The sequence below is a fragment of the Scyliorhinus canicula genome, chromosome 8, assembly GCF_902713615.1.
Source record: "Scyliorhinus canicula chromosome 8, sScyCan1.1, whole genome shotgun sequence".
Taxonomy (NCBI): domain Eukaryota; kingdom Metazoa; phylum Chordata; class Chondrichthyes; order Carcharhiniformes; family Scyliorhinidae; genus Scyliorhinus; species Scyliorhinus canicula.
Window position 1 is genome coordinate 129,868,729 of NC_052153.1, and position 24,026 is coordinate 129,892,754.

Below are 24,026 nucleotides of genomic sequence, written 5' to 3' on the forward strand. Positions count from 1 at the left end.
CAGCTGTGCGACAGTCGTATAGGAATTGGACGTTGGAGATAGTGAACAGTGTGCTACTTTGTCCTGTATGGTGCCACGTTTCCTGAGTGTTGATGAGGTTGCACTCATTCGGGTAAGGGGAGAGTATTTCATCACACTTCTGTCTTGTTTGTTGTAGATGGCGCCACAGGCTTTCGGTAGTTCGGAGATGAGTAACTTGCCACAGAATTCCCACCATTTAGGGCGTGATCTACTGGCCGTGTTGTGCTGGGAAGATGATGCAATGTGGCTGATAGATGCCGGGAGATTCCTCTTCAGGGATCTACCTGGCTCGCCACGTCTCGCAAGATCTAATGTGATTTTGCGAGATATTGTCATCTGAATTCCACCCACAGTATTTTACAAGTCTGCGTATAAGAATGAGACAGGTATTCTCACTCTAATATCGACTCCCTTGATCACCTGAGGTGTTGGGATCTAATCCCTTTGCCACAGAGATGGGTGCTGATCTTGGGGGGTTCTCCAAGGGGATTGGAGGCCCTCAGATGCTTGCCCTCTGGGCAGGGTGGCACTACTGGTACCACCTGGGCAACATAGCACTGCCAGCTGGGCACATGGCACTGCCAGCTGGGCACATGGCACTGCCAGCTGGGCACATGGCACTGCCAGATGGGCACCCTGGAAGTGCCATCTGGGTGTCAACCAGGCGCTGCCAAGGTGCCCAGGTGGCACTGCCAGGTTGGCATTTTTCCCATGGTGGGGATCAGCATTGTGGGTGCCCTGCGTATACGAGGTGGGGTACGGAGAGGCCCAAGAATTCCCTTATGGGTGAGCTGGGGGTACTCGGGAGTTGCGCTGTGGGCTCGAGAGATCAGGCTCAATGCAGGAAATGAACTAAGTGCGGTCTCGGCTGGGAGTTCCCTGCTGAGGCCCCAAATTACAACGTGGTGGAGCGCCCGGAAATGCCCAGCTAAACAAGCTCGCCACAAGACTCTGTTCCAATTTGGTTAGATCATGCCCTTAACCTTTATGGCCATGGGGCGGGATTCTCCTTCGGTTGATGCCGGAATCGGGAAATGCGATTGGGCAGACAATCGGATCTGACAAAGTCGTGGCGGGTGCCAGGTTCATGCCAAATCACAATTCTCCGATGCATTCCACTCTGCACGTACAGTAAACGCCGTTGGCATATAATTAACGGGCCTGACCCGGTGTTCTCCTGGGCCTCCGGAATTCTCTGCCTCTAGTGGGGGGAGTTCCTCCCGATGGCGAAGTTCACTTGTGCTTTTAAAAATCGAGAAACAGCCGCTGTGGCTGATCAGGGAGAGAGAGGAGGTAGTGTGTTATGCTGCTTCGGATAATACAGGCTGTTACTTGATGCAGTCTTAACTAAAGGATGCTCCAGACTCTGAAATGAGTTCAACATGTTTATTGAACTATTAACACAGTTCTCAAATGAGTTTGACTCTCTGCTAATCTAACTGTAGTAACTCAATTTAACTGTACCAGCTTGCTCGAAGCCACGTGCTGGGGTGTGATACTGCTGATCAACCCTGTCTAACTCTCGAGAAGTCTGTTTGTGGAAAGAGGCAGGGTGTGAGTGCCTCATCCCTTTTATAGTGTTTATGTCTTGCCCCCCTTGTGGTGATGCCATCTCTGAGTGTCCTGACTGCCCATTGGTTGTGCCCTGTTCTGAGTGTTCATTGGTTGTATGTTTGCATATCATGACAGGTAGGACACTGAGAGGAGTGACGATGGGCTGCCAGACTGGACACCCCCCAGGCAGGCTGAGGGAGGGTGACGGGCGAATGGACATAGGGCTGAGATGACCCCCCCTCCATGGGACTGGGGTGGTGTCCAGACAGGGGCCATCATTGCTGCGGCCTACAAGGCAGCCTTCGTGCTCCACACCCCACTGACCACTCACCTTGCCCCTGGTTCTGCAGTGACACCGACAGTATGGGTGACCCCAGCCTACATCCCAGACCCCACCCTCCACCCCACCCTCTGACATACCAACCCCCACAACCGGCCACCATCTACTGGCAGGGCATCCCACCCAAAGGCAATGCCCATGGTAATCCATAAGTGGAGCGCCGAATGGGTGCCGTGGAACGTACTATTGGCATAGCTAGCACCAGCGGATGATACTCCCGGCAGCAGGGATGGGTGCCAGGGCCAAATGCCCCCATGGTGCTGGGCACCGATGGGGCCAGGGGTGCGAGGATGAGGAGAGGTGGAACATGTGGAGTAGACTCCGCAGTGCCAACTGTGTCCACTGTGTAGCCCGGTGGACCTGGTTGGGCACGGGGGTAAGCACCATACTAACATGTCAGCCTTTCACCCTCTGCAGACAGTGGATATTGGAATACAACCTGCAATGATGGCCTTCCTCCTAGTCTCCGCAGCTCTCAAGATGCACTGAGGCTGTACGAGCTGAAACTGCTCGAGGAGGAGGAAGCTGCAGCAGAGGAGCCTGCCCAGAGGAACAATAGGCAGCCGCTGAGGATGGAGAGCTAGCTGTCCAACGGGCTGAAGAAGAGGAGGAGGTGTAAAGGAGATGCCGTGTGAGGCCCCGCGTGTACTGGCAGCACGTGCCATTCGAGGGCATGCCAGACCGAGCATGCCGATGAATACTCTGGCTGAGCAGTGGGATAGTGCGACATATCTGCCAGACCATGGCGCACCTGACACCACAGGGGAATGTGGAAAGGACACCCAATTCCAGTGGTCGTCAAGGTGACAATCATCCTGAACATTTACGCCATGGGCTCCTTCTAGATGCCGAGCAGGGACTTGTCCAGGTGCATCCGCACCATCACAAAGGCCCTATATGCCCAGTCGGTACAATATATCCATTTAAATGTGAACCAAGCCCACCAGAATGCCATCACCGAGATGCCCTGGTCCAGGCGGTGATCGACGGGATGCATGTTGCCCTACAAGCACCTGCAGATGACAGGCCGCTCTATACAAACTGAAAGGCGTTCCACTCGATGAATGTGCAGCTGGTATGTGACCATCAGATGTTGCTCCTGGGCGACAGGGGTTATCCACTGTGGTTGCGGCTGATGTCGTCTATGCGGAGGCCACAGACCGATACGGAGACCCGCTATAATGACGCCTATGGAGCGACCAGGATCGTGATCAAGCGGTGCTTCAACATTCTGAAAATGTGGTTCAGGTGCCTGCACCGCTCTGGAGAGGACCTCAGTATGGAGCTGGGCGGGTCGCCCAGATCGTGGCAGCCTACTCCGTCCTCCACAACATCGCGCAGCAGAGGGGTGACTGCTGGAGGAGGAGGATGAACGCTGTAATGTTCTTTGATTAGGCTGATGTTGAATCTTGATATTGCCGTGTGAACATAGAACAGACTTTGTTTTATAAACAAAGTTATTTATTACTAACACTACATTAACAAATTACTAAAATGTCTAAAATAAATACAATTGGAAATAATGGTCTAGCTCTAACTTACACTAAGGCACTACAGAGCTTCTCTAATATGCAACTGCTACAAACTCCTCACTAACACCTTCTCCTGATGTGTCCGGGTCACATGTCTGCATACTCACACCACCCGGTGGTCGGATGCTGGAACAAAAAAGTTATCCATATATTATTATTTACATACAGATAACAATCTACTTATCGTCACAAATGCCAGTCCTCATCAGATGAGGAGGATACAGGGGAGGGCGAGGATGGACAGGACGTGGGGCCCAGACAGGCACGGGATGCCACACAATGTGTGCACTAGAGCCAACATGCATGGGATGTTCTGATCGCCTCTAGGTTCACCGATTAGGGGGGCGGTCTGACTGTCGTCAACCACCATCCTATTTTTCTCCCCAGTTTTGACTACTACCACTTGGGCTCTCCAGGGGTTGTTGCTGGCTTCAATGATGCCTTCCTGAAGCAGCCGCTGGACTTCAGACCTGATGAAGGTCCTATCCTGGGCGCTGTACCTTCTGCTCCTGGTGGTGATGGGTTTGCAATCCGGGGTTAGGTTTGCAAAAAGGAAAGGTGGGTTGACCTTGAGGGTCGCGAGGCCGCACACAGTAAAGGGTGGTAGGGGCCCGCTGAATTTCAAGGTTAGGCTGTGGAGGTTGCACTGGAAGTCCAGGCCGAGTAGCAAGGCATCACAGAGGTTGGGGAGGACGTAGAGGCGGAAGTCGCTGAACCCCACGCCCTGGTCAGTGAGACTGGCGATGCAGTACCCCCGAATCGCCATGGAGTGGGATCCGGAGGCCAGGGAGATTCTCTGATTGGCAGGGTGTACCACAGGCCTTGCAGAGGGCGCTCCGCGCTGGGCAGCACTGTCGAGGGTGTTTTGACTGCCCACAGAAGTAGCATTTGGGCCCCCCGGGATTGGTTGGCTGCCGCGCGGTACAGGCATGGGGCTGGCTAAGGGTGGTCGCTGATGGGATCCATGATGGGGCGTCCACGTCTGCGGAGTCCATGAAGCACAGGAGGGGTGGGCCGCGTGGTCATCGGCGTAGGCCTGAATGTTGCGTAATGCGGCCGTAAGTGAGAACGCTAGCTCTTTGGTCGCCTCGAGGTCGAGCGTGGCCCCTTCTAGGAGGCGCTGGCAGATGTAGTCAGACCCTCTGCCCGTAACAAATGCGTCTCTCATCAGCAAATTCGAGTGTTCCGTGGCTGAAACGGCCTCACAGTCACAGTCTCTAACTCGGGCGAGAAGGGCACGCCAGAAATCTTCCACTGACTCAGGAAGCTGGCGTCGGGTGGAGAGGAGGTGTCTGGCGTAGATTTTGTTAATCCGCTGAGCGTAGTTTTCCTTCAGTAGCGCCATGGCCTCTGCATAGCTTGGCACGTCCTGGACGAGTGGAAAGACGTTGGAGCTCAGCCACATGTAAAGGATCTGGAGCTTCTGTGCTTCTGGAATTGCGTCTGGCGCAGACCCGAACTACGCTTCAAAACAGGCTAGCCAATGTTCAAAGTCCTTTTTGGCGTCTGCTTGAGGATACAGCTGGTGGCAATCCGGCTTGATGCATAGGTCCATCTCTGAAAACTCAGTGTAACAAATTGATGCACTATCAATTACGCAAAGAGAGTAGGATGTAATCGAGGCTTTATTACACTGAGATGTGTGGCACCCTACAGCAGCTGACGAAATGGCTGCTGTACGGGGAGCACATATATTTATACTCTGCCTACTGGGCGGGGCCAGCAGGCAGGGATCTACCGCCATACCTGTAGTACAGGGGCCTTATAAGCACCTATAACAACATCCTCTATATACCACAAGGGTGGTGTGGGGGTGAGGGGGTGAGGGTGCTGTTGGATGAGAGTGGTGTGGAGGTGGTATGAGAGTGGTGTGGGGGAGTAGGCACATGTCATGGGGAACCTCAACTCAGCGGGGTCTCACTACGTCACCTGACACCGACCTCCATCCCTTTCCTTGGGCCAGCTGACTATGTGGCTGAGGGACCGCAGGTCTCGTGGTCCCTCTCCAGTCTTTTCCCACTCCCATTGGTTATAGGCAGCCTTCTCGTTTTGAGGGGGGGGGGGAGGGAGGAACAAAAAACAAACAGCGTTAGAGAGTCCAACACATGCAGCCCAGGGGGTGGGTAACTGGTGGCTTCAGTGGCCAGGGCACCAGACCATGTTGGTTGGTATGGGTGCCGGCAATTGGTGCGAGGGAGTTCAGAAGCCCTACGGGTGGGGGGGGGGGGGGGGGGGGGTGACGGATGTGTGGGATAGGAGTTGGTGCCAGGGGCACAGTGCTGCCTACACACCATTGCCATCCTGAGGAGGTTGTACAGTTTGTACGGCATTGCTGGCCGGTCCGGACGGTGTTGCTCACCGTGCTGACCGCCTCTGCCACGTGCACCCAGGCATGGCGAATGGTGGAGGCCTCCTTCCCTGGCCCGGGTACCGGGTGGCATACCTCTCCTCCAGGGGGGTCCAGCTCAGCTTTGGTGAATCTTGAAGTTGCTCTTATCGCTGCCACATTGTTGGCTGGGATGGTGTGTTGGGAGTGCAGTGTATATGCGGCTGCAGCTCATCAGCCTCCTGAGTGTCAATCGCGAATCTGCCGAGTCCCACACCGTTTCTCAATGGAATTGATTATGTTGCACGTGGCACCGGCACTAGACCCTTAACGGTCGCTGAATCAGTCCAGGTGTGGCGCCAATCCTGAGGTCGTAGAACTCCACAAATCCTGCGCCGGGGTCAACAGGAACGGAGAATCCGACCCCGTGACTTTTTTGTTAAACGTAACTGCATAAAACAGTTTATGCAACTTGTGCAGTTACAGGACTCTGTCTGCACAGTTTCAAAGTTATCATATCTGTAACATATTTGCACAATCCTGCAGACGTCACTGCAAACATTTACAACTATCAGCTGCAGTGAAATCTTACTCAGAAAAGTCAACTTAGGGTGTCTACAGTCGATATGCGGATATGGAAGGTATGTCAACAGATTTTACAAGCGCAAGTCACTGTCTCATGCGCGTAAACTGTAAATCTTTAACTGACAAGTATTATTTCATCACAGAAAAGAGAACCAGTATTAAAAAGATCGAGAAGCATAATGTCTAAAGTCATGAGCATACACAATGGTGAGGACCTTGCTAATGGAATGACCAATATCTTCAAATTCAGCAGATCAACACCTCAACATCTGCGGACTCAACTCCTTCCGAAAATGGGGCACCGCAAATCCCACCAACTGATGATAGCCAAAGCACAAATCAAACCATCTCTCCTGGTAGGAAAACTGCGTTATTACGGTATTTACTGTGAAACAGATTACTGTTTGTAATGGTCAGGGCTAAAAGCAGAAGAATGATTAATTAAGAAATTGGAAGGCAGTCTGTATTAAAACAAACCTTTGGCTGAAAACTGCAACAGCTGCAGGTGAAATGAGAAAGAAAGAATTGGCATTCAGCCCCTTTTACAGCCTCAGGATATCCCACAGCACTTTATAGCCAGTGGAAATAAGTTTGAAATAGTTATGTCTGGAATGTAGGTGGACACTGCAGCCATTTTTTGCACAGCAAGATTCCACAAGGAACAGTAAGGGAAATGTTTTAGTGCCATTAATTCTCAATATTGAAGCTTCCAATTGGCTGAGCATCCACACCCTTTTGGAGGAACACAGTTCCAGTTTTCCTTTGTCCTCATGTTTCCTGGATGACCTACCTTTTACTTTAACATTATTACATCCCGTTGCATTTGATTCCTCATTAGTGGAAATTATTTCTCCTCATCCACCCTATCAAATCCTTATAAGATTTGAAAAAGCTCAATCCGATCACCCCCCCCCCCCCCCCGCACGCCCCCCCCCCCCCCCCCTCCCCCCCTCCCTCCCTCCCAACCTACTGTAATCAAGAGAATACCATCACGTTTAAACAATCTGTCTTCATTCTGTTTTCACCAGTCTGGCCCTGGTATCATGTTGGTGAATCCGGAGCACCACAACTTCCAGGGCTATGATAGTCTTCCTCATAAATGAGTGGGTTCTTCCAGGAGGTAGCAGATGAGTGTGAGAGGTGTGGGCGGGGGCCAGCGAATCACATGCACATGTTGTGGGGTTGCAAAAAATTGGAAAGATTCTGGGCTGGATTGTTTGCGGTCTTAGCCAGGATAGTGGGGGAGGAGGTGGACCCGGACTCTTTGGTGGCGATATTTGGGGCTTTTAAAAAGATATTCTTCCTCAGATACAGGCCGGGATTTTCTGGTCCCACCCATGGTGGTAATCATAACGAATGGGGCAAAGGATTTGACAGACAAGCCAAAGCTCAGTTCACTTTCGGTTGGACTGACAAGTGGCAAGTTACATTTGCGCCACACAAGTGCCAGGCAATGATCATCTCTTACAAGAGAGGATCTAACCATCGTCCACTAGCATTTAAGGCATTACCATCGCTGAATCCCCCACACAGCGCCGGCTCTAGGGTTGCTGGAGCCCCGGGCAAGCTGAACTTCGGCGCCTTTCGGGGGGGGTCGGGTCGGGTCGGGGGTCGGGTCGGGTCGGGGGGGGGGGTCGGGTCGGGGGGGTCGGGGAGGGGGCAGGGGGGGTAGGGGAGGGGTCGGGGGGTCGGGTCGGGGGGGGTCGGGTCAGGGGGGTCGGGTCGGGGGGGGTCAGGGGGGGTCGGGTCGGGGGGGTCAGGTCAGGGGGGGTTGGGTCGGGGGGGGTCGGGTCGGGTCGGGGGGGGGCCGGAGTGACCTGGTATATGATCGGGACTCACCGATCGGCGGGCCGGTCTCTCTGTCGGCAGGTCTCTGACGCCGGTCACGCACTCGTTGATGGCGCCCCCTAGCACATGGCGCCCCGGGCGACTGCCCGAGTTGCCGGTACCTTGAGCCGGCCCTGCCCCCACAATCAACAACCTGGGTGTTACCATTGATTGGAAACTGAACTGGACTAGCCACATTAATAATGTGGCTACCAGAGCAAGTCAAAGGCTAGGAATCCTACAGCGAGTAACTCCCATTCTGACCCCCCAAAGCCTATTCACCATCTACAAGGCACAAGTCAGGAGGGTAATGGAATACTCTCCACTTGCCTGGATGAGTGCAGCTTTAATGACACTAAAGAAGCTCGACACCATCCAGGACAAAGCAGCCCATTTGATTGCTCCTCCTTCCACAAACATTCAAACTCTCCACCACTGATGAACAGTGGCTGCCTTTTGTACCATCTACAAGGTGCACTGCAATAACCCACCAAAGTTCCTTAGACAGCACCTTCCAAACCTACGACCACTGCCGTTTAGAAGGACAAGAGCAGCAGATACCTGAGAACCGCTGGAGGTTCCTCTCCAAGTCACTCACCACCCTGACTTGTAAAGCGGCACTCCTTCACTGTCACTGGGGCAGAATTCTGGAACTCCCTCCCTAACAGCACACTAGGTGTACCTGCACCTGCAAGACTGCACTGGTTCAAGAAGACAACTCACCACCACCTTCTGAAGGGCAACTGGGGCTGGGCAATAAATGCTGGCCTAACCAGCAACGCCCACATCCCGTAACTGAATTTAAAAAACATCTCCAGTCTCATGGCAGGTGGGACAACACAGAATACAGAACATCTGATCTGCTGAGGAAGCCATGGCACTTACGTCCATCTAAATTCCTGGTGATTGCCATGATGTTGATGATTGGGAATTGAGTAATGGCAATGCCACTGAATTTCAAAGGGACATATTTAAACAGATGAGAGAAAGCCGTTTACTCAGCCAGAGAAATCATGGTGTTACAAAACAGTGAATTGACTTTCGTTCACTGTGGATTTTATTATGAAATAGAATGCAAGATTATGTCTTGCTTTGGTTGTCATGGAGTTTAGAGTCATACAGGAAAAAGTAATTTATTTAGTGCCAACTTATTTAAGCATAATCATGGCACATTCATGGAGAATGAAGAGGGCTAATGTGTTATATTGTTATACAATGGGTAACAAATTGAGGGAGAAGTGTGTTTCATGTTAAATCTGTAAATGATGTTCAAGAGACAAGAACATGAGTAAAGGGACACTAATCAGGTATAGTTAGTGGCATGGTGGACCACAACAACTTGCTAATGTTCTAAGATCCGCCACCTAGAAGGATAAGGTGCACAGGCCCTAGAAAAGCATTGCGATGATGTTTACTCAATGAAGTCTGAAGTAACTGCTACAAAAAACACCAGAGCACATCCCTTTACTCATGTTCTTGTCTCTTGAACATCATTTACAGCTTTGACATGAAACACACTTCTCCCTCAATATATAAGGGATATATAAGACACTAATCAGGCCTTAGCTGGAGTATTGCATACAGTTCTGGACACCACACTTTCGTATGGATGTGAAGGCATTGGAGAACAAGTAGAAGCGGTTTATGAGAATGGTTCTAGGGATGAGGAACTTCAATTTTGAAGTAAAATTGGAGGAATTGGAACTATTTTTCCTTGGAAAAAAGAAGACAGAGGAGATTTGATCGAGGTATTCTAAATCAGGAGAGGTCTGGTCAGAGTGGATGGGGAAAACAAACCTCTTCCCACTAGTAAAAGGATCGAGAGCAAGAGGGCACAGATTTAAAGTAATTGACAAAAGAAACAAAAGCAATATGAGAAAAAACACACAGCAAGTGATTTGGGTTTGGAATGCACTGCCTGAGAATCTGATGGAGGCAGGTTCAGTCAAGGCATTCAAGAGGGAATTAGATGATTGTCTGCCGGGTTATGGGGAGAAGGCAAGAGAATCACACTCGGTGAAATGCTCACTTGGAGAGATGGTGCAGACACAAAGGAACAAATGTCCTCCTGTGCAGTAACAATTGTGTGATTTTGTGAGAGTGTACACTGCAGCAATGATGTACCAGTACTGAAGGGATTGGGTGTAAGTTGGTGGTTCGTCTGTCCATCAAGCATACTGCTTTGTCCTGGATGGTGCAGAGCATCCTGAGTTTTTTTTTGCAACAGCACCCATCTAATTGAGAGTATTCATCACACTGCAGTGTGCTTTGTACACACCATGTGCTTTGTACACATGGTGAAGATGATTTTGGGAGTCGCCAGATTCTCAATTGACGCATCACAGAAGAACTTTGATCTGCGCACCATTTAATGTCCAGCTGAATTCCTGATTATTCGCCAGGATGTTGCTGATGGGGAATTCAGCGATGGTCATACCATTGAGTGACAAAGGGAGATATCTAAACTTTCTGATTGGGTCATTGCCTGGTACTTTTGTGATGCAAACTGTTCTGGCCATTTATCCATCAATGTTGTCCTGTTGAAATAGTTGAAGGGGTTCTATGTTGGAGCTAACAAAGCATCATGGGTGGTGTCACTTTGGGAAATCCTGCAAACCCATCAAACTGGATGGCATTATGGGTAGAGTAGATGGACAGGCACTCTTTCCCAGGGTGGAGGAGTCAGTCACCAGGGGGCATAGGTTTAAGGTCCGTGGGGCAAAGTTTAGAGATGTGCGGACAGGTTTTTGGCACAGAGGGTGGTCAGTGCCTAGAACATGTTGCCAGGGGGTTTGTGGAAGCAGATACATTAACGGCGTTCAAAAGGCATCTCGGCCAATGCATGGATAAGATGGGTACAGAGGGATACGACACTAGGAAGTGCTGAGGGTTTTGGCCAAGGATGGTATCATGAGCGGCACGGTAGCACAGTGGTTAGTACTGTTGCTTCACAGCACCAGATTCCCAGATTCGATTCACGGCTTGGGTCACTGTCTGTACGGAGTCTGCATGTTCTCCCCATGTCTGCATGTGTTTCCTCTGGGTGCTCCAGTTTCCTCCCACAACACACGAAAGATGTGCTGTTAGGTAATTTGGACATTCTGAATTCTCCCTCTGTGTACCTGAACAGGCGCCGGAGTGTGGCGACTAGGGGCTTTTCCCAGTAACTTCATTGCAGTGTTAATGTAAGCCTACTTGTGACAGTAAAGATTATTTTAAAAAGTAATAATGACCAGTACAGACTTGGAGGGCCGAAAGGCTTGTTTCTGTGCTGTATTGCTCTTCCTTCTTTGTTATCTCACTGCTTCCTTGATGTGTGTAAAAGCTGGTCAATCTCTCACATGATCTGTAAAGTGTTGCAGTGAACACAGTGATTGCATGTTGATTCTACTTACTGATTGATATTACAGATCTTGCCTATGATTTTCTGAAACGAACTTGTGCCATAAAAGTTGAGTGTAATGGTTTCCTTCATTGTCACAGCAAGAAGTAACTACAGATGAGTAATCGTGCAGGGTTCCCTGTAGGAGGTGACAGAGCTCCCCTGTTGCCACGTTAGCAAAATGCATTCACCATATAGGCAAACCGTCTATCGAGCAGGCTTGAGGGTGAATGGCCTATTCTACCTCCTAATTCTTATTCATGTTTCACCTGAGGACGGAGCAGTGCTCCGGAAGCTAGTGTTTGAAACAAACCTGTTGGTCTTTAACCTGGTGTTGTAAGACTTCTTACTGTGCTCACCCCAATCCAACGCCGGCATCTCCACATCATTATTCATGTTTGGAAGTTTGAAGACCTTCAAAAGGCATGGAAAGGTGATGTGGTCTCCTTAAATGATACCTAATTCTCCTTGGTCCATCCTGTGTTGGTCGGCTGTCTCCTGCATGATAACAGTCTACAGATATGGCCTCCACAAAGCCATCCGGGATACCAAGAGAGAATATTAGACCAAGCTAGAGTCACAGACTAGCGTTACAGAGTCTCGTCGGTGTGCCAAAGCCTAAACAACATAACAGGCTGCAAAGCAAAGCCGGGCGGTATCTCCGGCAGCAGTGCACCCATCCCCGATGAACTCAATGCATTCTATGCTTGGTTCGAACAGGAAACCATCAACCCGCTGTCGAGTGCCGCAGCAGCTCAAAACACACCCATACTCACCGTCACAGCTTCCGAAGTCAGATCAGTCTTCCTGAAAGTGAATCCTCGGATGACTCCGAGCCTGCGCGGACCAGCTTCCAGATGTGTTCGTGGACATCTTTAACCTGTCCCTATTCCGCACTGAGGTCCCTACCTGTTTCAAGAAGACCAGCATCATACCAGTGCCAAAGAAGAACCAGGCAACATGCCTCAATGACTACCGTCCGGTGACCCTGACATCAATAATGAAGTGCTTCAAGAGGTTGGTCATGAAGCGCATCATCTCCATACTCCCAAAATGCCTAGCTCCATTGCAATTCGCATGCTGCTGTAACCGGTCCACAGCAGACGCCATCTCCCTGGCCCCATACCCATCCCTAGAGCATCTTGACAACAAGGACTCCTACATCAGACTCCTATTTACTGACTACAGCTCCGCCGTCAACACCATAATCCCAGCCAAGCTCATATCAAAGCTCCAAAAACTAGGACCTGGCTCCTCCCTCTGCAACTTGATCCACAGACCACAATCAGCAAGAATAAACAACAACACCTCCTCCACAACAATTCTCAATACTGGGGCACCGCACGGTTGTGTATTTAGCCCCCTACCATATTCCCTGTACATACACAACTGCATGGCAAAATTTGGTTCCAACTCCATCTACAAGTTTGCTGATGACACGACCATAGTGGGTCGGATCTCGAATAACGACAAGTCAGAATACAAGAGGGAGATAGAGAACCTAGTGGAGTGGTGGAACAACAACAATCTATCCCTCAATATCAGCTAAAACTAAAGAGCTAGTCATTGACTTCAGGAATCAAAGTACTGTACACACCCTTGTCAGCATCAACAGGGCCAAGGTGGAGATGGTTAACAGCTTCAAATTCCTAGGGGTGCACATCACCAAAAATCTGTCCTGGTCCACCCACGCTACCACCAACAAAGCACAACAGCGCCTATACTTCCTCATTAAACTAAGGAAATTCAGCACGTCCACAACTTACCAACTTTTACAGATGCACCATAGAAAGCATCCTATCTGGCTGCATCACAGCCTGATATGGCAACTGCTCGGCCCAAGACCTCAAGAAACTTCAGAGAGCCGTGAACACAGACCAGTCCATCACACAAATCTGCCGCCCATCCATTGACTCTACCTACACCTCCCCCTGCCTGGGGAAAGTGGGCAGCAGAATCAAAGACCCCTCCCACCTGGCTTACTCACTCTCCCAACATCTTCCATCGGGCAGGAGATACAAAAGTCTGGAACACAAAACAGATTCAAAAACAGCTTCTTCCCCACTGTTATCAGACTCCTAAACGACCCTCTTATGGGCTGACCTAATTAATACTACACTCATGTAGGGCAGCACAGTGGCCTAGTGGTTAGCATAACCGCCTCACGGCGCTGAGGTCCCAGGTTCGATCCCGGCTCTGGGTCACTGTCCGTGTGGAGTTTGCACATTCTCCCCGTGTCTGCGTGGGTTTCGCCCCCACAACCCAAAAATGTGCAGGGTAGGTGGATTGGCCACACTAAATTGCCCCTTAATAGAAAAAATAATTGGGTAATCTAAATTTATAAAAAAAAAAATAAAAATAAAAAAAAAAATACTACACTCATGTATGCTTCACCCGATGCCGGTGCCTATGTATTTATATTGTGTACCTTGTGTGTGCCCTATTATAAAGAACAAAGAACAATACAGCACAGGAACAGTCCATTCAGCCCTCCAAGCCTGTACCGGTCATGATACCAACCTTCGCCAAAACCCTCAGCATTTCCTTGTGCCGTATCCCTCTATACCCATCCTATCCATGTGTTTGTCAAGATGCCTTTTGGACGGGCAGCATGGTGGCATAGTGGTTAGCATTGCTGCCTCACTGCGCTGAGGTCCCAGTTCGATCCCGGCTCTGGGGTCACCGTCCATGTGGAGTTTGCATATTCTCTCCGTGATTGCATGGGTTTCGCCCCTACAACCCAAAGATGTGCAAGATAGGTGGATTGGACATGCTAAATTGCCCCTTAAGTAGAAAAAAATGAAGTGGATACTCTAAATTTATATTTTTTTAAAAGATGCCTTTTGAACGCCGTTAATGTACCCACTTCCACAACCTCCCCTGGCAACGCAATCCAGGCACTCATCACCCTCTGCACAAAATACCTGCCTTGCACATTGCCTCTAAACTTTGCCCCACGGACCTTAAACCTATGCCCCCTGGCGACTGACCCCTCCACGCTAGGAAAGAGTGCCTGCCCATCCACTCTATCGATACCCCCCATAATCTTGTAGACCTCTAATCAGGTCACCCCTCCGTCTTTCTAATGAAAACAATCCGAGTCTATTCAGCCTCGCCACATAACTAATACCTTGCAAACTAGTAAACCTCCTCTGCACTCTCTCCAAAGCCTCCACATCCTTCTGGTAGTGTGGCGACCAGAATTGTGCGCAATATTCCAAGTGTATTTTGTGTTTATTTTATTCTTTTTTTCATGCACTAAATGATCTGTTTGAGCTGCTCGCAGAAAAATACTTTTCACGTGACAATAAACAAATCCAATCACAAGGTTATGCTCATTGGGAATAGCATATCTACTACTCCTGATATGGCCCAGATATAGCTGGCTTGTGTGGGTTGGAGGGGGTGGGGGGGGGGGGGGGGGGGGGGGGTTGTGACAGGGGTGAAAATCTGATCTTCTCAGAGATAGTCAGAAGCAAATCTACAACTGTGCGGCACAAGGGCAAAAAAAACCCACTTACATAAATAAGTACAGAAACCTCAGGCTCTCCACATTCTTCAGATTTCCTCAATTCTGCCTGTGTCAGTTAATACTGACAAAGTGTGGTTTATAATTGTCAGTCTGAGTAACCCTGAATACTTTAAAAGTGAAAAAGCAGGAGACTTAATGCCACCAGGCCTCATTATTATTTCATCAAATGAGGTTACCAAGGAAGTCTTGTGGCAGAATGATTGTGGCCATGCCTCTGAGCCTAGTAAGCCATGTGATGGGTACAAAAATTGGAGTCTCTACCACCACTGTTCAAAACTATGGACTGAAACAAGTGCGTAAAAATACAATATTGCCATATCAAGATGAACAGGCTGTAACGTCCCACTTAGCTGCATCTGATCTTCCTGACTCAGACTGAGTAAAAGGGGCCATTCCCCTTTTTTTACTGCACTGGCTGGCGTAAAGCAGATAAGTTTAAAGGCCCCACTGAAACTGATAGCTAGGGATAAGTTAAGTGCCTAAGGCAGTGTTTTTCAAACTTTCTTCCAAGGCCCACTTTTGCTAAACGGCCAACTTTCGCGACTCACGCTGGCTGACCTTCGCAACACATCATAATTGCTTACATTTAATGAGACATGTGTGCCGGCTTGGTCCTCACAACTCACTTCCTTTGTCATTTAATGTTACATTTCTGCTAAGGACTTCAGATGACGATTTAAGTTCTCGCTGCATCCACTGAAAAAAATCAAGAGGTTTGTCCTCGAACTCGCAATGCTTATTTTTCAAATACCTTTGACGTTTTGACATTGTTTTTTTTAAATTTAGAGTACCCAATTATTTTTTCCAATTAAGGGAATTAGCATGGCCAATTCACCTATCCTGCACATCTTTGGGTTATGCGGGTGAATCCCACGCAGACAGGGGGACAACGTGCAAACTCCATGTGGACAGTGACCCAGGGCCGGGATTCGAACCCGGGTCCTCAGCGCCGTAGGCAGCAATGCCACTGTGCCGCCCCATGTTTTGAGGGTTTTAAACTTTCATTTGTCAGCAATCCCTGAATATAACACACAGGGGCTTTGCATCCTGATTTGCACTGGCAAAATTAACAAAGCCATACCTCAAGAGATCATCTTTACACTCTATAGTGCCCGATTTCAGTTTCTGCTTAATTGTTTTTTATAATCGCTTATTAGAACATAGAACATAGAACAGTACAGCACAGAACAGGCCCTTCGGCCCTCGATGTTGTGCCGAGCAATGATCACCCTACTCAAACCCACGTATCCACCCTATGCCCGTAACCCAACAACCCCCCCTTAACCTTACTTTTTAGGACACTACGGGCAATTTAGCATGGCCAATCCACCTAACCCACCAATCCACCTATTGTCACAAGTAGTCTCCAATGACGTTACTGTGAAAAGCCGCTAGTCGCCACATTCTGGCAGCTGTTCGGTGAGGTTGGTACGGGAATTGAACCCGCACTGCTGGCATTGTTCTGCGTTGCAAGCAAGCTATTTTGCCCACTGTGCTAAACCAGTCCCTGTGTGTTCACCAGCGCTCACATCAGCACTGCTTTACCCTGCTGTGGACTCTCCTTAAAAGGTCATACCAGCAGGTTAATTGTGAGATTCTGGCCCTCTCTTTCTTTATTAAAAAAATATCCATCTTCAGTTCTTCACACAATCCTTTAGCTTGCTTGCTGGCAGCTACCAAATGGAGGAATCTCTGCTCCATGATATTACGCCCAGAAAATGTGACGTCACTATACAGGGTGACTGACCTGCTCTTGTCACTGCTGGGGCAGGAGGACTCCATCGATTTAAAGAAATTCTCTTCACTAGACAGCGTGCTGACATCAGGAGGAGGCGGTCTGCTCCGCTGGGCTCCAGGCCTGCGCACTGCTCAATCCGGCGGAGGGGTGGGGAAATCATAGGGTGGTCAGTGGGAGGGGTCAGAGTGTGAGGAAATTGGAGATCAAGGGTGGGGGAATCGGAGGTCGGGGAAATGTGGTGGTCATAAATAGGGCAGAGTGGGGTGCAAGACATTGTTTGGGCTGGTGGGAGGGGTGGGGAGGGTAGAAAGTCAGACATTGGGGTGGATCCAAAACTGGGAGTGGGGTGGTCGGACAATTGGAGGGACGGCAGGTGGTTGGACATTGAGTGAGATTAGGGTTAGGCCATACTGTGGCACAGTGGGTAGCACCGCTGCCTCACAGCACCAGGAACTTGGGTTCAGTTCCGGCCTTGGGTGACTGTGGAGTTTGCAGTTTCTCCCAGTGTCTGTGTGGGATTCCCTCCAGGTGCTCCAGTTCCCTTCCACAGTCCAAAGTTGAGCAGGATAAGTGGATTGGCCATACTAAATTACTCCTTCGTGTCCAGGGATGTGCAGGTTAGATTATGGGGTTACCGGGAAAGGCTACGGTGGACAGGGGAGGGGACATGGGTGGAGTGCTCATTCGAAGTACCGGTGCAGACTCAATAATGGACCGAATGGCCTCCTTCTGCACTGTTAAGGATTTTATGGGTGTGTCCAGCCAGATCAGGGGGCTGTGTCAAGGAAGGGGTCCAGCCAGGTCACTCCAGAGTCTTTTAACAGGGTCGGGAGTGGGGTGCAGCTGGGTTGGAAATGAAAGACAGGCCCCACAGACTAAGAGGATTAGTCTTAGGCAAGTGGAGGTTCACAGGTGGTGGAAATCCTATGTCGGGGATGTGGGAAAGTGATTAGTTGGGATGCGAGGGAGTCCCCTGGGGGTTGAAAACATGGGGGCGGGGGGGAGGGGGGTGGGGGGGGGGGGGGGGGGGGGGTTCCCATGTGGGGATCGGTCTGGGTCTTTAAAATAGTCATGCAGATGTTAGAAGTAGTTTTATTTCTTCTAACTTTTTCTGAGTAACTGTTAGTTACTGGCAGAACCATCTAAAGTTAGCAATTTGTTGGTTCACTGCAATAAAGTTGTCCAGGAAAGATTGCTTCAGGACAATTGCTATGTAAATGCTTATCTGGGATTCCCAACACATCTTTGGGGTGTCCCTCAAATCTGACCTTGGGGAGCCCAGAATTTACGACCCAAGTTATTTATGAGCTTCTTTTTGAATTAGTAGAGAAAAGAGTATCACATTATCTATTGTGCCATAACGCATTTTGACTTTGAACATTGGTATTGTATCCATTGCCTTCCAATATTAATCACACCCTCCTAGAATATAACACTACATTAAATTCAGTCTATAAAGGTGAGGAGTGAGTTCTCAATCAGCCATTCCTTGAGTCCTCGTTGATGGTTTGCTACTTCCTCTAATCCCATTCCCATCAGCTTAAACTACCCAGGTATTAGTGGACTGTGAAACTCTTCAAATCTTTTGATTTCTTATTTCCACCAGCCCTAGATCAACAGTGATTAGGACCTACCAAACAAGATTGTGCCCTGTCATTGCCTCTATCTCTGGTATACATTTATGCCCTGTAAAACTTCCACCAATTATTACCAATCTGTCTGTCTTGACCACGCTTTTCGTCATCTGTATTGACATGTGTTAAATTCTGTTTCATAATGTTCCCCTGAAGCACTCTAGGATGGCTGACTACGTTTAAGGTGTTATATCAATGCACGCTGTTATTTTGTTGTGAATTAGTTGCTCTTGAAAGCCGATTCCACATTCCAGAGTTGGCTCACACTGTCCAATAGGACATATTAAATGGATATGGTGAGGGTGAAACTGGTATTCAGCAGGAGCACAAAATGGGCTCACAGCAGTCAGGCTCCCGTTTTACACTGTATTCAGCTTCCTTTCCATTGACTCCAATAAAGAAGGGGCTGGTTTAGCACAGTGGGCTAAATAGCTGGCTTGTAATGCTTTACAACGTAGCAGAGTGGGTTCAATTCCCATACTGGCGCCTCCAAACAGGCGCCGGAGTGTGGCGACTAACGGCTTTTCACAGGAACTTCATTGAAGCCTATTTGTGACAGTAAGCGATTATTATTAAAATCTGACAATTTAATATGGTTGCTGGTTTGTTATAAACATGCTTCTTGCTGCTGGCAGACACCAGTTTTATACTATAGGGCAGCACGGTAGCCAAGTGGTTAGCACCGTTGCTTCACAGCTCCAGGGTCCCAGGTTCGATTCCTGGCTTGGGTCACTGTCTGTACGGAATCTGCACATTCTCCCAGTATCTACGTGGATTTCCTCTGGGTACTCCAGTTACCTCCCACAGTCCAAAGATGTGCAGGTTAGGTGGATTGGCTATGTTAAATTGCCCTTAGTTTCCAAAAATGGTTCGGTGGGGTTACGGGAATGGGATGGAGGTGTGGGGATAGGGTGGAAGTATGGATTTAGGTAGGGTGCTCTTTCCAAGGGCCGGTGCAGACTCGATGGACCGGATGGCCTCCTTCTGCACTGTAAATTCTATGATCTATGATTCCATAATTTTGTGAGTACCCTCAAGTGTACTCCTTCAATCTTTCAGCAAATAGTGGTTTGCACTTCAGACAAGACCAAAATGAAACGTCAAGCTACTTTGTTTCTCACACAGAAAAGGAGCATATAAGAGTAGTTTTGATGGTGTAGGAAGGTGTACAGGCAAACCCCTCGCCCAGAAGTCAATTGAAGCCCTTAAGTGGCCACCGTCCAAGGAGGCAGCCCAGCAAACCATGTTGTTGAATATTGTGGTCGTCACCACTAATGGCATATTATATGTATTACGGCACTGCCTGTATATTAAGGGTACAACGGTAAAGCCCTGTCTGCTGGCTCCACCCAGCTGGCGGCGTATAAAAGTGTGTGCTCTCCGATGCTGCAGCCATTCTGGTTCCAGCTACAGGAGGCACAACATCTTGCTCAATAAAGCCTCGATTGTTCCACTATTCTCGTCTTTGTGGTAATTGATAGTGCATCAATTTATTGAGCAAGATTTTTTTAAACGATGGATCTCCGCATCAAGCCTGATTGCCTGCAGCTGAGCCCTCAAGCAGCCAACGCTACGTCCGCCTTTGACCACTGGCTAGCCTGCTTCGAAAGCTACCTCAGAACAGCCGCTGAGGAACCCTCGGACTCGCAGAGCTCCAAGTCCTCTATTCACGGGTGAGACCTGACTTTTTCCCCTAATCTGGGATGCGCCCACCTACTCGGAAGCGATAGAGCTCCTGAAGGGACATTATGTTCGACCAGTGAATCAAGTATACGCCAGGCACCTCCTGGCCACGAGACAGCAACTCCCCGGGGAGTCTCTGGACGATTTCTGGCGTGCCCTGCATATCCTAGGTAGGAACTGTGACTGCCAGGCAGTTTCGGCAGTCCAGCACACCGAACTTTTAATTCGAGACGCTTACGTCACAGGCATGAAGTCTACATACCTCCGCCAGTGGCGACTGGAAGGGGGTACGCTTGATCTTGCAGGAACCAGGCAGCTCGCTAGTTCGTTAGAAGTGGCCTCCCGTAACGTTCAGTCCTACGCCCCTGACCACGCGACACCCTCGTGGGCATCGTGGCCCCCACCAGCTGCCGACTCCAGCTCACCACAAGCCTGTGCCGCGTGGCAGCCAGCCAACTCTGGGGGGCCCCAAGTGTTATTTTTGAGGGCAAAACAAAGACCCCAGGCTGCGCTTCCCGGCGCGGAGCACGACCTCCAACGGGTGTGGGAAGAAGGGCCACTTTGCTTCTGTTTGCCAGGCCCGGTTGGTCGCCGCTGTTTCCAGGCCCGGCGTTCCCACACCCCCCACGTGTAACACAGGGATGCCACCATTTTCCCCTTCGCAAGCCACATGCGGCCCGTGGCCACCGCCATCTTCCTCACCACAAGCCATGTGTGGCCTGTGGGAGCCGCCATCTTTGATGCCGCCTGCCATGTGCGCCCCGTGGGTGCCGCCATCTTCAGCGCATTTTGGACGGCGCCTCAGGACCCCTGCTCATCTGGCCGTTCATCGCCTGCCGCTACCTCCACCACTGACCACCCGAGACCTCCCAGCATCTGCTGCTGCTCGCCTCTATCACCCTGGAGCAGTCCCGGCCCCGCAACCTCGCGACCGAGATGACGGCGGTGAAGATCGATGGGCACGAGACGACCTGCCTCTTTGACTCCAGGAGCACCGAGAGCTTCATCCACCCCGCTACGGTAAGGCGCTGTTCCCTCCCGGCGCACCCCGTCACCCAGAAAATCTCCCTGCCCTCCGAATCCCATTCCGTGGAAATCCGGGAGTACTGCATCGTGACCCTCACCCAAGTTATGCTCCTCGTGCTTAATGTGGGAGTTCAGGGACGCGGCCAATGCCCCTGACTCCTTCATGTGCAGGAAGTGTGTCCAGCTACAGCTCCTGTTAGACCGCATGATGGCTCTGGAGCTGCCGATGGACTCACTTTGGAGCATCCGCGATGCTGAGGAGGTCGTGGATAGCACGTTCAGTGAGTTGGTCACACCACAGGTTAGGATTGATGAGGGAGACAGGGAATGGGTGACCAAAAGGCAGAGAAAGAGCAGGAAGGCAGTGCAGGTGTCCCCTGCGGTCATCTCCCTCCAAAACAGGTATACTGTTTTGGATACTGTTGGGGGAGATGACTCACCAGAGGAAGGCAGTAGTAGCCAGACTCATGGCACCATGGCTGGCTCTGCTGCACAGAAGGGCGGGAAAAAGACTGGCAGGGCTATAGTCATAGGGGATTCAATCGGAAGGGCGGTAGACAGGTGTTTCTCTGGTCGAAAACAAGACTCCCGAATGGTATGTTGCCTCCCGGGTGCACGGGTCAGGGATGTCTCAGATAGGCTGCAGGACATACTGAAGGGGGAGGGTGAACAGCCAGTTGTCGTGGTGCATATAGGCACCAACGATATAGGTAAAAAATGGGATGAGGTCGTACAATCAGAATTTAGGGAGTTAGGAGATAAGTTTAAAAAGTAGGACCTCAAAGGTAGTAATCTCAGGATTGCTACCAGTGCCATGAGACAGTCAGAGTAGAAATTCAAGAATAGTCAGAATGAATACATGGCTTGAGAGATGGTGCAAGAGGGAGAGGTTCAGATTTTTGGGACATTGGAACCTGTTCTGGGGGCGGTGAGACCATTACAAATCGGATGGTCTACACCTGGGCAGGACTGGAACCAATGTCTTAGGGGGTGCTTTTGCTAACACTGTTGGGACGGTTTAAAACTAATGTGGCAGGGGGATGGGAACCATAGAACATAGAACAGTACAGCACAGAACAGGCCCTTCGGCCCTCGATGTTGTGCAGAGCAATGATCACCCTACTTAAACCCACGTAACCCGTATACCCGTAACCCAACAATCCCCCCATTAACCTTACACTACGGGCAATTTAGCATGGCCAATCCACCTAACCCGCACATCTTTGGACTATGGGAGGAAACCGGAGCACCCGGAGGAAACCCACGCACACACAGGGAGGACGTGCAGACTCCACACAGACAGTGACCCAGCCGGGAATCGAACCTGGGACCCTGGAGCTGTGAAGCATTGATGCTAACCACCATGCTACCGTGAGGCCCTAGGAAGGTAGAGGTCAGTAAAGAGGCAGCAACTAAAGCAAGTAAGGTACTAGATAATAAACTCATTGTGACTAAGGGGAAGAGTAGACAGGGAACAGATGATGAACGCAAAGGGACAGGTGGTCTGAGGTGCATTTGTTTTAATGCGATAAGTGTAGCAGATAAGGCAGATGAATTTAGGGCTTGGATTAGTACCTGGGAATATGATGTTATTGGTATTACTGAGACTTGGTTGAGGGAAGGGCAAGACTGGCAACTAAATATCCCAGGGTATAGATGCTTCAGGAGGGATAGAGAGGGTGGTAAAAGGGGTGGAGGAGTTGCATTACTGGTCAGAGATGATATCACAGCTGTGATTAAGGAGGGCACGATGGAGGATTCGAGCACTGAGGCAATATGGGTAGACCTAAGAAATATGAAGGGTGCAGTAACATTGTTGGGACTTTACTACAGGCCTCCCAAAAGCACGTGAAGTAGAGGTACAAATATGTAGACAGATTATAGAAAAATGTAGGAGCAATAGGGTGGTCGTGATGGGAGATTTTAACTTCCCCAACATTGAATGGGACTCATGTAGTGTTGGAGGCGTAGATGGAGCAGAGTTTGTAAGGAGCATCCAGGAGAGTTTTTTAGAGCAGTATGTAAATAGTCCAACTCGGGAGGGGGCCATACTGGATCTGGTATTGGGTAATGATCCCGGCCTGGGGTTGAAGTTTCAGTCGGTGATTACTTTGGGAATAGCGATCACAATTCTGTAAGTTTTAGAATACTCATGGACAAAGACGAGAGCGGTCCTAAAGGAAGAGTGCTAAATTGGGGAAAGGCAGAGTATAACAAAATTTGGCAGGAGCTAGGGAATGTGGATTGGGAGCAGCTGTTTAAGGGTAAATCCACATTTGAAATGTGGGAGTCTTTTAAGGAAAGGTTGATTAGAGTGCAGGACAGAATGTCCCTGTGAAAATGAGAGATAGAAATGGCAAGATTAGGGAACCATGGATGACAGGTGGGATTGTGAGACTAGCTAAGATGAAAAAGGAAGCATACATAAGATCGAGGCGACTTAAAACTGATGAAGCTTTAGAGGAATAGCGGGAATGTAGGTCGGATCTGAAACGCACAATAAAGAGGGCTAAAAGGGGTCATGAAATATCTTTGGCTAACAGGGTTAAGTAAAATCCCAAAGCATTTTATTCGTATATAAGGAGCAAGAGGGTAACTAGAGAAAGGATTGGCCCACTCAGAGACAAAAGAGGGAATTTTTGCGTGGAGTCAGAGAAAATGGGTGAGATTCTTAATGAGTATTTTGCATCGGTATTCACCAAAGAGAGGCACATGACGGATGTTGAGGCTGGGGATGGATGTTTAAATACTCTAGGTCAAGTCGGCATAAGGAAGGGGGAAGTTTTGGGTATTCTAAAAGGCATTAAGGTGGACAAGTCCCCAGGACCGGATGGTATCTATCCCAG

At 49.7% G+C, this 24,026-nt stretch overlaps 1 protein-coding gene across 1 annotated transcript in view; it reads left to right on the plus strand.

The window, feature by feature from the left end:
- LOC119970503 (spermatogenesis-associated protein 9-like) overlaps positions 1-24,026 on the plus strand; it is a 38,948-nt gene that overhangs the window by 9,399 nt on the left and 5,523 nt on the right. The window contains exon 3 of the mRNA XM_038805243.1: positions 6,502-6,714. Coding sequence (XP_038661171.1) covers positions 6,502-6,714 — 213 coding nt within the window. The remainder of the gene's footprint in view (positions 1-6,501; positions 6,715-24,026) is intronic.